The following is a 12,659-nucleotide window of genomic DNA, read 5'->3' on the forward strand; positions in this document are numbered from 1 at the left end:
AGAAATGTCTTTATTTAGTAATTAAATTTATGTAATTTTGTATTTGTTCGTATTCATACTTTTGTCATTTGTGTATTCTTTATTTAGCCTTTAGGAACAGGATATGATAACTCACCCTACTGGCTAGGATTGCAAATCTGCTTAAATAGAACATTTGAGTTCCCCTAAGAAGGGAATCAAAATCGAGATCCTGCCAAACACTAGAAATGAGAATCATTTGTTCCTATTATCATTCTAGAGATCAAATCGAGTGCATTTCATCTTTGAGATTTTAAAATAATTGATGCTTTCTTTGCAATAGACACTTTTTTTTTGTTAATTAACATTTATTATTTTCACATAAACAACGTTACTGTCTTTGTGATTGCATCTTTGCTAATCTACTAGCAGTAAATAGCAAACGCTTATCGCTTCATGGAGTTCCAGTGTTGTCTATAAATTTCTCTCATGCAGCTTCTAAGACATGATTATTTTACTGTAAAGCATTGATGTCAAATATAATTAGGGCTTTCTTCGCAATATCCAAACCATTTTTTTAATGATTGAACATTTATTATTTTCACATAAACAGCTTTACTAGCTCTGTGAATGCTTCTTCGATGCTTTTCTAGCATTAGATACTGATATTTGCCACTTCACTGAGTTCCAGGGGTGTCTCTAAATTTCTCTTACACAGCTTGCAGTCACCGTTATTTCCCTATACATCCATCTCATGTTAGTGTCTTAAAATACCAATTCTTTCCATGCAATCCACAAAGTTTCTTTTATTTTGTGATTGAACCAAGGTTCGTAATACCGTATTTCGACTTGGGCTCGATACCGGTACGATACGGTATATCGAGCGGTACACTCAGGTGTGCCGAGTGTATTGCTACAATGCACTGCTACAGTATTACAGTGCTATTGCTACAGTGCTGCAGTATACTCGGACCGGTAACAGACGGTCCGTGTACCGACAATCTGTCGGACCAGTACATACCGCCCGTACCAGGTGGTATGGTTCGGTACGACAGACCCTGGATTGAACATTTATCATTTTTCACATAAACAGCCATACTTGCTTCGTGGTTGGTTGCATCTTTGCTACTTTACTAGCATCTGTCACTTCACTGAGTTAAACAGCTTTAGCTGGTGATTATTTTACTATACATGTTCCATGGGTGTGTTGATATAATTAGTGCTTTCTTTGCTAGTAGTAGCTAAATAATTTTTATTTATGATTGACCAGTTACTATTACTATACATCGTCCATGGTTGCATCTGTGCTACTTTTTCTATCATTATTGGGCAATTCACCTTCTTGGGTTCCACAGCAGCTCTAGTCATGGTTATCTTGGGTTTTCCAGGTATGTAGGTAGCGTCAGTCCAATAGTCGAAACACAGTGTATGAGAGAAGTGCCATGCGATTGAAGTGTGTCATTCCTGTTTGTCTCAAGTCTTTCCATGCATACTTTTCAGTCGGCTGAAGTACTTACACTCGATGAATTCTGGGTATCATCCATCGTATCACCGTTATCTAAAGCAAACGCATTCTGATTCTTTTATAGCATTCTCTCAGGCAGAGGAAAATGTATTGGAAAAGTGAAATTAGAGGAAGTATTACCGAAATGCTTCTGTAAGTGCAAGAAAACAGCATGATCCAAGTGAGCAAAATTTGTACAGGTAACTGACTAATCGTGCTTGGCTTTCATCGTCATTACATAGACTCAAATTCATTTATTACTTCTCTCCAAATGATGCAATGTATCTGTGGATGTGTTAATTAGTTCTTCGCCTACAATCCCTCGTACATAATTCCATATAAAACTGTATTGGGCACAAATAACAACATAGCAACTCAATTGCTGCAGTTTTAAGCCCAAAGTCTTCCGTGCCTTCAACCAGTTTAGTTACTCAAGTGTTAATTACTTGCTTGCTGCTAACTGGTGCTGGCATCACCCTTCTTGGCTGCCTCTTCCTGCAACTTCTTTGTCCAGTACTCCTCGAGAGGTGGCCCAAAAATGGCCTTCCCAGAGACCACTCCTATTCTGTGCACAATGCTTTGGTTTAGGATAACATGAAAGTAATATAGAAACAAATGGAGCTGAAGTGAAATATTTACTAAGGAGATGTTATGCATGGTAGGATCTTTTTAATTCTTTGATGACACAGAGGACCGATGATAAAAGTGAAGCATATTTGAAATACAAAAGCAAGTAGATTCCTAGATCATAACCTGGACTACCATCCCTGACTATATAAGGGCTATAGGAAAGAATGCAAAGACAATGATAGATGATCAGCTTTTGGTATACGCAATAAAAAAAAGTTCAGATTGTAGTTTTGTGTTCTATTTTGCTCAAAAGTCGGTAATGATGATCGAAGATGGACTTTTTCTTTTTGGTGTAATCTGTAATCTGTATGCCTTTCTACATGTGACATCCCACCTATTTGAGTTCAGCTACAACACACAGAAATATCAATACTTCCATGGACAATCAAATCTTCCTTTTTTACTTTCCTAGACTTTTTGTCTCTTCTTGCACCACTAATCGCATTCGATGCATGTCGTCTAATTCACAACATCTCAAGATCTTCTTTGAATATGTCCAAAACATTCTTTAAACTATTTCCTTCTTTTATCCTCTACAAAATTTAGACTTAATTGTTTCCGAGTGAAAGCATTTCTTATTATATTTTCTAATAGCTAATTCCACAAAACATATACAAAACGCTTGTGTTGCTAAGATGAAAATGTTGAGTTGGACGTGTGGAGTTGCTATGAAAGAAATCAAGATGCTTTTATCGATGAACAATCAGGCATAACTTCGATAGAGATAAAAAAAAAAGAGGGAGAATGGTTTGCAATGGTATAAGAATGTGCTCAAGAGAGCCATACACATGTGGTAGTTTGGAAAGGTGAACCGAATACTATTAATGATATAAGGAGAGGTAGAGGAAGATCTAAAAATCTTTAGTAGAAACTATAAATAGAGGTTAAATCTTCAAAACTAATCATATGACTTCTCACATATTCACGTAGCTGATCCCAAATAGTTGGGACTTTACGACTTTACTGTTACTGTTGTAACAAACTCCACAAATTAACTATAACTTTCTCATCTTGGCCGCACTAAGTTTTTGTATACGTTGTTTGTTATTTATCCCACACTTTGAAATGTTGACCTCCTTGCTACTCTCATGATACAACCCGACGCCCACTCAGCTTCATTTCTCCTTTGATCCATAGAGACAAAATCATGGAAGAAAAGACTCGTGAAATTAAGGGTCACTAACAAATACTATACAGAAAAGGAAAAGCAATGTCATACTTTTTTCCGGTTGCATCTAGTGGTCCTCAAGCAATCAATCAGATCAACAACATTGCAGAACATAGTTAGATCCATCAAACAACAAAGAAATGATACAGCTTTCTTGTCCAAAGTGAATTCATCAATCAATGAGAGGGAATGCATAGACCTGAGTTGGGAAGGGGATGGGGCACACGATCATAGCATCCAAGAACTGTCACCTACCAATGAAAACAACCATTCATTCAATCTGACAAAGGAACATGCAAACATTGCAGTAGGCTCTCTCGATTACCGTATCCCTCCACCAACTCCGACAAAGAGAAGAAACGCCCCTTGTCTGACCTCATCGATCTCACTTAGAACAGCATCAAAGGTGATCTTCTTTTCGTAATTCACTACTCTGCTACCTAAATCCAAAATCCAAGGATCTTCCTAGTTGCACTGCAATCCGACTCCCTCTACGTCCCAAGCAAGACAATATCTCCATCCTCCTCCAACTCTTCCATCCAGTTTTTAGGATCCCTAAGGCTTAATACCCATCACAAATTAATCAAAACCGGTTAGGAATTTGATCTCTAACACTAGCCCGCCGTAGATCATCGATAGATGTGCGCGATCGGACATGGAACGGAGGCCACAACCGTGTGGTGCTCAGAACTATGAGTTAGGGTTTGCAATGTCTCCAGGCGCACAAATTAGGGTTTCGAAAGAAGAAGAGACATAGAAATCGAATAAGAATAGGTTAGTCAGAGAGAAACGAAGAAAAGAAACACTTACATTACCGCGCCGATCACCAAAGGGAACGACAAGAACCTCCCACGGCGAAACATCGCCTACTCCTCGATCCCTCTCTCCACCCTAACACGCCAATGAAGCCGTTCGGTATATATATCCCCACCTAAGCGATCAAACGAATCGGACGGCTATGATTCACTAACCAAGATCCACTGTTCGATCACTGATGGACGGCGCCTCCGCCGCCTTCCATGCTTCTATCTCTCCCTAGCCGTCGTCCATCTCTCAGATCCGCTCCTCCGCCGGAGATGCACCACGCCCCGACGAGCCTGACGGCCTAGTCCTCTGCGGCGAGTACCCCCGAGGAGTCGTTTCCCACTCATGGATCAATCAAACCGCGCCCAACACGGTCTCGAGCTCGTTCGACTCGAGAGGAGTTGAGGAAGGAAGTAAGGAATAACTAAATAAGGAATATGAGACACGTAGAAAGTCGTTACTTAATGGCATTGACTAAATGGTACGTTTTAGGTAATAACTAATCGTATAGAAAGTCATTCGACCACGTGGAATGTCTTAATTTATACTTCGTAGATAGACTTGCATTGCATCAGATAGATTCAGTGACGTGCTGGTCATATCAGACGGTACGCACTTATTGTGGACTAAGCAAGCATGAGAGTAGCAGCATCGACCGACCGCGACTCAGATTTGGTCGCACCGTGCATCAGCAAAGGACAGCGAGTTGGCTTCCAGATCGTAGAGGATGTGCATGTTCTGCTGCATGTAGTTGCCCAGGATCGACGTGCCGTCCATGGCGATGATCGCCAAGCAGAACCCGTCGTCGGGATCCAAAAACATGTACTTATCTCTGGGAATCACCATGTTGGCGCCGTCGAAATGGAAGACCATGTCCGGCATCTCCGGCAGCGGGTGCAACCCCGGCGTCCACGAGAAGCAAAGTGATTCGTTCGTCAACTCGGCCACCGGCAGGTGCACCAGGGACGAGATCTTTTTAACTATGACATGGAACGCGGCCGGATCCACAATGGTGAACTGGGTGCCGGAGTCGATGATCATGCCGCCGTTTCCGTCTTTTTTGATCTGGAACGCGGTCTTTGGGATGGGAAGAAGGGTGCGGCCGAGCGATATGCCTTGTATAGGGAGGTAGTAGTAAGTGTTGAATGGGACAGCAGAAGGGCTCGGTAGCATCGGCGTGGTCTGGACACGACCACCTCGGTGTCGTCGGCCCAGTTTGGCCTTGGAACCCAGGAAGAGATGGCCGGTGCTCGTGCTATTGTCAGGAGTGAGGCAGTAAGAGAATCTACGAGGGTGGAGCTGAGATGGTAGCGACAGACTGCCTCGTCCCAGCCCCACGATGCCGGTGGAGTTGGAGAGGGTGCCGTTGTTCCAACTGCCGCACCCGAAGGTGATGCCGGGAACCCGCTTGCGGCCGAAGGTGAGCGTCTCGGTCGAGAGGAAGCCATTGGTTACGGTGTTGTCCCCGTAGCTTGTATAGTACTGGCACAGAGCCTGGGTGCAGAAATGTTGGACGCCGGAGCAGGAGGGACTGGAGCAGGGAAGCACGGAGTAGGTGGAGGAGGTGGAGGGGTCGTAGTAAGGGCTGGGTTGGGGCAGGCACCGGATGCACGGCATGCACTGCGTCCATATGAGATCGCTGCCGGTGTCGAGGATGGCGGTGATGGGCTGCATCGGAGTGCCGACGGCGAGCTCTATCAGGTACTCAGAGTCCCCCCACTTGAACACGGCCTCGACGTCATGTCTCGAGCTCTTGGCGAGCTTGAGGACTTCCCTCCGCCGCCGGCTTCGTTCCACGGCCCGGTGAAACCGCTCCTTGAACGTGAAAGAGCTGGGGGAATCGGTGCGAGTTATTGCCACTCGAAGCCCGGTAGTGGCTTCGTGGGTGGTTGCAGGGAAGGCCGAGGGAGCATGAGAAATGAGTACTACAAGCAACAAAGATAACACCGCAGCCATGGAAGAGATCGATGAGGAGGTAACGCAGTGCGACCATCTATATATATATATATATATATATGCACAAGATAGAGATTACGTTGAAGTGAATGAGGGAGACTCGGAAGCTGCTCCACCAACAGTTGCTGATATGTTCTACCTTCTCCACACTGATTAGACGTAAATTGCCGCAGATTACCGGCAACCGGTGATGGTAGATGCAGCTTCTCTTGTTGCCATCAGGTTGGTATTGCTTCTCTATCAATGCACACCATGACTTGTATCATGTGGAGTAGATTCTCTCTCTCTCTCTCTCTCTCTCTCTCTCTCTCTTAACATGCATCTGTTCTCTTCAGGAAACAAGTTTCTGGCTTCTATCCGTAAGATTATGGCTGCTGCTACGACAAAATGCTTTCATTCTTGTTGCCAATGTTTTGTGTCTTGATGGGCAAATGATGGGAGAAACAAGGAGACAAGACGAAGGGGAGTGGGCCCGCAGCACCTTCTCCGATCAGCTCCCTCTTATGTAGGCGTAAATTACACAGGAAACAGACCGAAACCAAAAACAATGGAAAGACGAAAGCGAGAGGGATGTGTTAGTGCACGTCCCTATAGAGAGTGCCATGGGGACCCCTCACCGCATGCAACTATATATATATCCCTTTGAAACCATTATTATTTTTTGGAAATTTGTATTTGCATTCCCATTTTTACTATTTATAATTTTTATTTTTATTTTATTTTCATATTTCTAAAATAATCATTTATAAATGATTATAAATACTTTATATTCGTTCTTTCTCCTCCTTCAAGGATGATGATGTCATTTGAGGTCGGACAATATGAAACAACAAGCGAATAAATATTAATGCGAATAAAATTAAGAATTATTAAAAAAAATAAAAGAATAAGATTGATAGGGATTACAAATAGTAAAATTATATTGTATTATTTCTTTTAGGAATTATGAATAGCAAGAGATTACCAATAGTAAAAAGAGATTATCGTCATTATCAAGCATATATATATATATATATATATATATATATATATATATATATATATATATATATATATATATATATATATATATTTGCCCTTCTAAATTTAACTTACATAATTAATTCCCATCAATTCATTGTCATGTGATTGTTGTTTGCAATTCCCATTGACATTATAAACCTTAAAGAATTTGTAATGATTGTAAGAATAATAGGTGGAAGTAAGTAAGGGACTTCAATTTTGAAGGACCTATATGGTACATTAAATATGTTGTTTCCAAGCTTAATGTTCAAAAGTGATATATGTCAAAAATTTGTGAAAATAAATGTGAAACTCCAAAAGGAAAAGCAAATCTCAGTGGGTAGCTTTAAGAATGTGGCTGGTAAGGAGGAGGGGGAGACCAAAAGGAATCTATACTTTGTTTCTATTCCACCCCATGAAAGGTATAATGAATGCTAATGGAGGACTCGAATTTGTCACATACCCAAAAAAAGAGACCACCATCCATAAAGAAAATTCCATATACATTGCTTTAATCATTTGCATGTTCCTCTACTTTCGATGGGGTTGAGTGGCACTTAAAAGTCCCCATGACTAGGCAACATTACAATATTTAGATGTGACATGCGTCCATATTCTCCTTTCTCTCGACCATTCATCTCTCTATAAGGAATAATTTGGTGGGGACATTGGAAAAGTACAATGGATGTGTTCATGAAATTTATTAGGGCAATATAAGAGTGTCATTAATTCTTTAAGACATTTTCTATCCCCAAGTTTGTTTGATTTACAAACACACCGATCATTAATCCAACACATTTAAACACTCAATTCTAATTTACATTAAAGGAAGGAGATAATGATTTAGAGAAATGTGACATCACAATCAATGATATGAACACATGTAAACAGAAAGAAGGATAATGATTCAAGTAGGAGCACGAACAACCTTCTCTCCCCCGACAAGCTATAATAATGGTTACTCCCAACACCATAACTTTGGGACACAAAAGAATGGGAAGAGAGGGAGGATTTGAATCAGCCACGGCCAACCCGAGGGCGATTTCTCACCAACCATCCACTGTTGGACCCGTAGATTTCACATCACAGGTGCAGGTGGCAAAGCCGGCTTGGAGAGAGAGAGAGAGAGAGAGAGAGAGAGACACAGTCATTGAGAAGGTATCCGAGGAGTAATTTAGGCCCCTACATCCTCCCCGTTAAGACTACACCGATAGATACTGGAATTGTGGTCCTATGCTCCTAGGAGAATACTAAAACATAATTTGTATGTTTTCCCTAACTGTTGGTCTTCCAAATATCTAATAATCAAATTCAAAATATTTTTCATGCTAGTTGATAGAAAGTATATTGTTAAACCATCAATAGTATTCAAGATGGATGTCATCTTCTTTAAGACTACACCTCTACATCCTCCTCGTTAAGACTACACCCACAGATACTGGAATTGTGGTCCTATGCTCCGATACTTTCAGAGGAGAATACTAAAACATAATTTGTATATTTTTCCTAACCATTGGTCTTCGAGATATCTAACAATCAAATTGAAGATATTTATCATACTAGTTGATAGGAAATATACTGTTAATTAATTTTTATTCGACGTATCACTGACACGTAGTATTCAAGATAGAGGAAGAAGATGGACATCTTCCACTTGTCCATTCACATTAGCAAAAGTCAAAGATTGATAATAATAGTCACCCATGTGATAATAAACCAAAGGGAGACTAATGAAAATAATTAAAAACTATATTACCATATAATATTATATAAAATATTTTACTTCTTTATGACGAGATATAAAAATTAATTTGAATGATTTTTTTGACCATTCACGTTCATACTTATATATCTCGAGTTATTAACTTGAATGTTGAAAGTATGAAAACTTATCTCGATCTCAATCTTCATATAGATGACATGTCAAGAACTCGACGTTATGACCTTAGAAACATATAACCATACGTATAAGGATCTAGATCGTATCGGACTGACTAAATGTCGACGACTTCTTTTTCATGACACTATTAATACACAACATATATTTTAAAACTTATATATATCCTTCTTTATTTCACTTAATATCTAATTAACATATTTATATAATATTCGCAAATAACCGAGTTTTGACGGTTTAAGATTTTAGAAATTTTGATCAAATTATTTTTTATCAATAATGTGATTCAGACTATTAATAATTACTAAGAGCCGATCCCAAAAAAAACAAAAAAAGACACGTCGCGACCTGAAATCATCGGGTGCACCCACAGATTTCACATCTCAAGTGCAGTGCAGGTGGCAAAGAACAAGAAGGAATCCGAGGAGTCATTGTGTCCCCTACATCCTTTTTAGACTCCACCCACAGATGGTGGAATTGCGGTCCCGTTCTCCGACCCTACAGGTTTGACAGAATAAAATAGGCAATACTAAAACATAAAATGTATCCGATGTTTCCCCAACAGTTCAAGTCTACCAGACATCTTAACAATCAAATTCAATACAATTTTTTATCATGCTATTACAACAGATCATATATTTTCAGACCTATATATATATCCTTCTTTATTTCACCAAATATCTTATTAAAGCTAGGCAGTAATTGTTGTGGATGTAAGCATCCTTGTAAAGGTATGCTACTGCTTGGAGGACTTCTTTTTGATGTGCTCTGTGAGGGGTTCTGGACCTGAAAACCACAAAGAATCCAAAGCTTCACTCGACAAAGAATAAGAAAAACAAATTGATGAATTATGTCCCTGACAAGTCATTTAGCACACATTTATTAGAGTGTTCATTCATTATGAAGATAAACATCTTCGCACTCAGGCCTAAGTAGTAAAAGATCTTCTAGGAGGAGGAAAAGAAAATTAATTAGTAATAACCGAACCATTATTGTGCCTCGTAAGCAAATTTGAGATGTTCAAAACATTATGGGTGGAATTTGAGATGAAAAACTGGAAGCTGGGGTTTACAGAAATTTGTTTAAGAAGCATAAGTTTCAGGCCAACGAGGGAAAAATGTCACTACCTATCATCAATGGATAAGCTGATCGATTAGAACATTTGTTGAATGACTATGCTATAAGAATATGTCAACTCCTATTCACTAGAATTTGGATCATGCTAGTTCATGCGAAACTTTATTTTTGACTCATGGACTCACCAACTATAATAATGTCTATGTTTTCAGATGTACTTGCAGCAGAGTCAGGGATCTTTATCAGGAGCGAATGTGGTATGTTGAGCACTGTGAAGGAAGAGGTTTACATCAGAATTTGCGTCAGTGCTTGCTGTCAGCTGTTGTATGCGACGAGGAATTTTCAGCAGAAGATGTAGCTGAGAAGTAGCTCCAGATTGTAAGCACTCAAGTAGCAGTATCCATTCACTGAAAAGGAATTGCCTGCTCCTCTAATAATTTGAGACATACTAAGACTGTTAAAAGAAATTTTATTATTTTGTGATTGAATTAAATGCTTTTCATGGTCATGACATATTTGATCTTCACTAACAATAATTCCATATAAGCAGAAAAATCGTGACTTATATTTACGTTGCGTGAAAAATTTTAATGTTAAAAAACTAAGATCAGATCAAATTTATGATGTGTATCATTTAGAAAGTCTTTATCTGATATGTAGATGCATCGATATCAGATCCGAAAGCTATAGCGATGTCAATCTATAAGGAGAACTAGACTCGTCTTTTTTTTTTTTCCATCCTTCACAGGATGACTATGAGTCATGGATTAGAGACCAAGGAAGATTGCAAATAGATATGTAATCTCAATAACATCACATGACGTGACTAAGAAGAGATAAGAAAAGATCTATAATCTCGCAAGAACATCACATCACATATCCATGTTGACTCCATAAGAGATCATGTCTATTATAGGTGAGAGCAAAAGGTCTAAGATAAGTACGTATGATAATTCCTCTCATCAAGGTCATCTCCTTAGTTGAACATCTTTCAATTGATCGATAATTATAATTAAAATTTAATCATATTTATAATATATCTTATCTAGTTAAGATATGATCATATAAAATAATATTCTCTCACTTTGACCCATTAATTTATAAAATATACAAAATAAATAAAATAAAATTTATTTAAAAATAATTTTATTTAATTGGATTCTAATTTTTTTAGAAAACATTTTATACGTACACACAAATTTTATAAAATAATCCAATAAACATAATAATATCACAATAAGTATGATTATCAATATGAGTCATAATGATTATATATCATCATTGTCATACTTACTTTACTAGGATAATTCAAAATGACCCATATAATTTATTTTGTCAAGACAGTCCTATATTATATTGAATCATAATATATATATATATATATATATATATATATATATATATATATATATATAAACATGATAATAAAAATAAATAATTTTAATTATTTAAATAAAAATATCATGCTCAAACATATATTATCTTTAGACGAAGAGATGATCTATCATCTCTTAATAATGTTATATAATGTATGGTCTTTAAGATGTTATATTTATTTAAAATGAAAGCAGAAGATCAAAGATAAATATTTAGAATAATCAATTTTATCAAGATCATTTTCTAAAAAAAAATTATTATAACTATTTATATTTTTTATTGACTGATATCTATAATCAAAATTTAATCATACCTATAATATGATAACATAATCAAACAATTGAATCAACGGAGAGGACTAAAAACGCACCCCAAGGGAAATCCTTCTTCTGGATGCGGAGATATGGGTAAGGCTGCAAGAAAGATCGAACTTTTTGCCGTCAATCATCAACAAAAGCAAGTGGAGTTCCGAAATTAGATTAGACGAAGAGAACAAGAGCAACTACCGGAGGCTCGGGATGCTCGTGATGGCCCTTGGACAGATTATAGATCGAGAGGACAGCGCAGGTGACGATTCCCGCGATCGAGATCTTCTCCCATTTCTCCGCTTCATCTGCGGAATCGAACGAGAGTAACTGTCAATCCTACAAAATAAGAACCCCCCAAAGAGGAGATGACGAAGACAATAGGAACATCGATGGCTTACAGGTTTCGTCATAACGAGCGGCAGAGGAGAAGCTCCTGGTGCCGAGCTTGGCCGCGCGGCTGCAAAGGGAGGCGACGGATCGGAGGCTTGATTTCGCCATCGGCATCGGCATGAGACTTAGTTGAGTCTTTCTGTTACTCGCTTGCTAACAAGGCAGCGTCAATGTAATTTCGTCAGTGGAAGTCTCCCGCGCTCCCTCGCGCTCTCTGGAAAACTAGCGGTATTCTGTTCCTGCGGTGTATTATATAATGGAGAATGACAGCATATATGTTGTGAAATGTCATACTAATTTAGAATTATTTTAGAATAAAAAGCAATTTAAGATTCTATCATAGGATAAATGATATTTACGAGTTTTTCGCTAGTAATTAGAATTACAAGCCACGCCCGCGAGACCGCTGGTGTAGAAGCTTAAGTATAAACGGAATCTGGTTCAGCAGACCAATCACATCAAGTTCAATTTCTATACAAATTAGAAGAATGGATCTAATCTGGCTCTGGAAATGATTCAATCAAACTAAGACGAACGATCTAATCTGGCTCTGGAAATGATTCGATCAAACTAATAAGAATGATATTA

At 38.6% G+C, this 12,659-nt stretch overlaps 2 protein-coding genes and 1 long non-coding RNA gene across 8 annotated transcripts; all 3 read right to left on the reverse strand.

Moving 5' to 3' along the window:
• Nucleotides 1-1,644: 1,644 nt before the first annotated feature.
• Nucleotides 1,645-3,452, reverse strand: LOC135646067 (uncharacterized). Its single transcript, XR_010498952.1, has 2 exons — nt 3,312-3,452; nt 1,645-2,027 (listed from the first exon to the last, which is right to left on the reverse strand). It is a non-coding gene; the product is annotated as an uncharacterized LOC135646067 (long non-coding RNA).
• Nucleotides 3,453-4,570: 1,118 nt separating this feature from the next.
• LOC103993985 (aspartic proteinase nepenthesin-1-like) lies at nt 4,571-6,047 on the reverse strand. Its single transcript, XM_009414234.3, has one exon. It carries the CDS (start codon nt 6,018-6,020, stop codon nt 4,731-4,733), a length of 1,290 nt encoding a protein of 429 aa, XP_009412509.2. The 5' UTR covers nt 6,021-6,047; the 3' UTR covers nt 4,571-4,730.
• Nucleotides 6,048-9,449: 3,402 nt separating this feature from the next.
• Nucleotides 9,450-12,267, reverse strand: LOC135644675 (cytochrome c oxidase subunit 6a, mitochondrial-like). Of its 6 annotated transcripts, none has more exons than XR_010498561.1 (5): nt 12,080-12,267; nt 11,880-11,986; nt 11,744-11,786; nt 10,182-10,354; nt 9,450-9,705 (listed from the first exon to the last, which is right to left on the reverse strand). XR_010498561.1 is itself a non-coding variant. In XM_065162465.1 (5 exons), exons 1-5 carry the CDS (start codon nt 12,189-12,191, stop codon nt 9,656-9,658), a joined length of 396 nt encoding a protein of 131 aa, XP_065018537.1. In that variant the 5' UTR covers nt 12,192-12,267; the 3' UTR covers nt 9,450-9,655. The 6 variants fall into 6 exon arrangements, 4 of the variants coding, with proteins under 4 accessions (XP_065018537.1, XP_065018539.1, XP_065018540.1 ...); XR_010498560.1 differs by having other exon boundaries at nt 10,286-10,403; XM_065162465.1 differs by having other exon boundaries at nt 10,182-10,265.
• Nucleotides 12,268-12,659: the final 392 nt, after the last annotated feature.

The sequence above is a fragment of the Musa acuminata genome, chromosome BXJ3-8, assembly GCF_036884655.1.
Source record: "Musa acuminata AAA Group cultivar baxijiao chromosome BXJ3-8, Cavendish_Baxijiao_AAA, whole genome shotgun sequence".
Lineage (NCBI taxonomy): Eukaryota > Viridiplantae > Streptophyta > Magnoliopsida > Zingiberales > Musaceae > Musa > Musa acuminata.

Coding starts and splice junctions, on each gene's coding strand:
- LOC103993985 (XM_009414234.3), bottom strand. CDS start 6,020: ATGGCTGCGGTGTTATCTTTGTTGCTTGTAGTACTCATTTCTCATGCT.
- LOC135644675 (XM_065162465.1), bottom strand. CDS start 12,191: ATGCCGATGCCGATGGCGAAATCAAGCCTCCGATCCGTCGCCTCCCTT. Junction 11,987..12,079: donor CGCTCGTTATGACGAAACCT/GTAAGCCATCGA, acceptor TCGATTCCGCAG/ATGAAGCGGAGAAATGGGAG. Junction 9,706..10,181: donor CATAGACATTATTATAGTTG/GTGAGTCCATGA, acceptor TGTGGTTTTCAG/GTCCAGAACCCCTCACAGAG.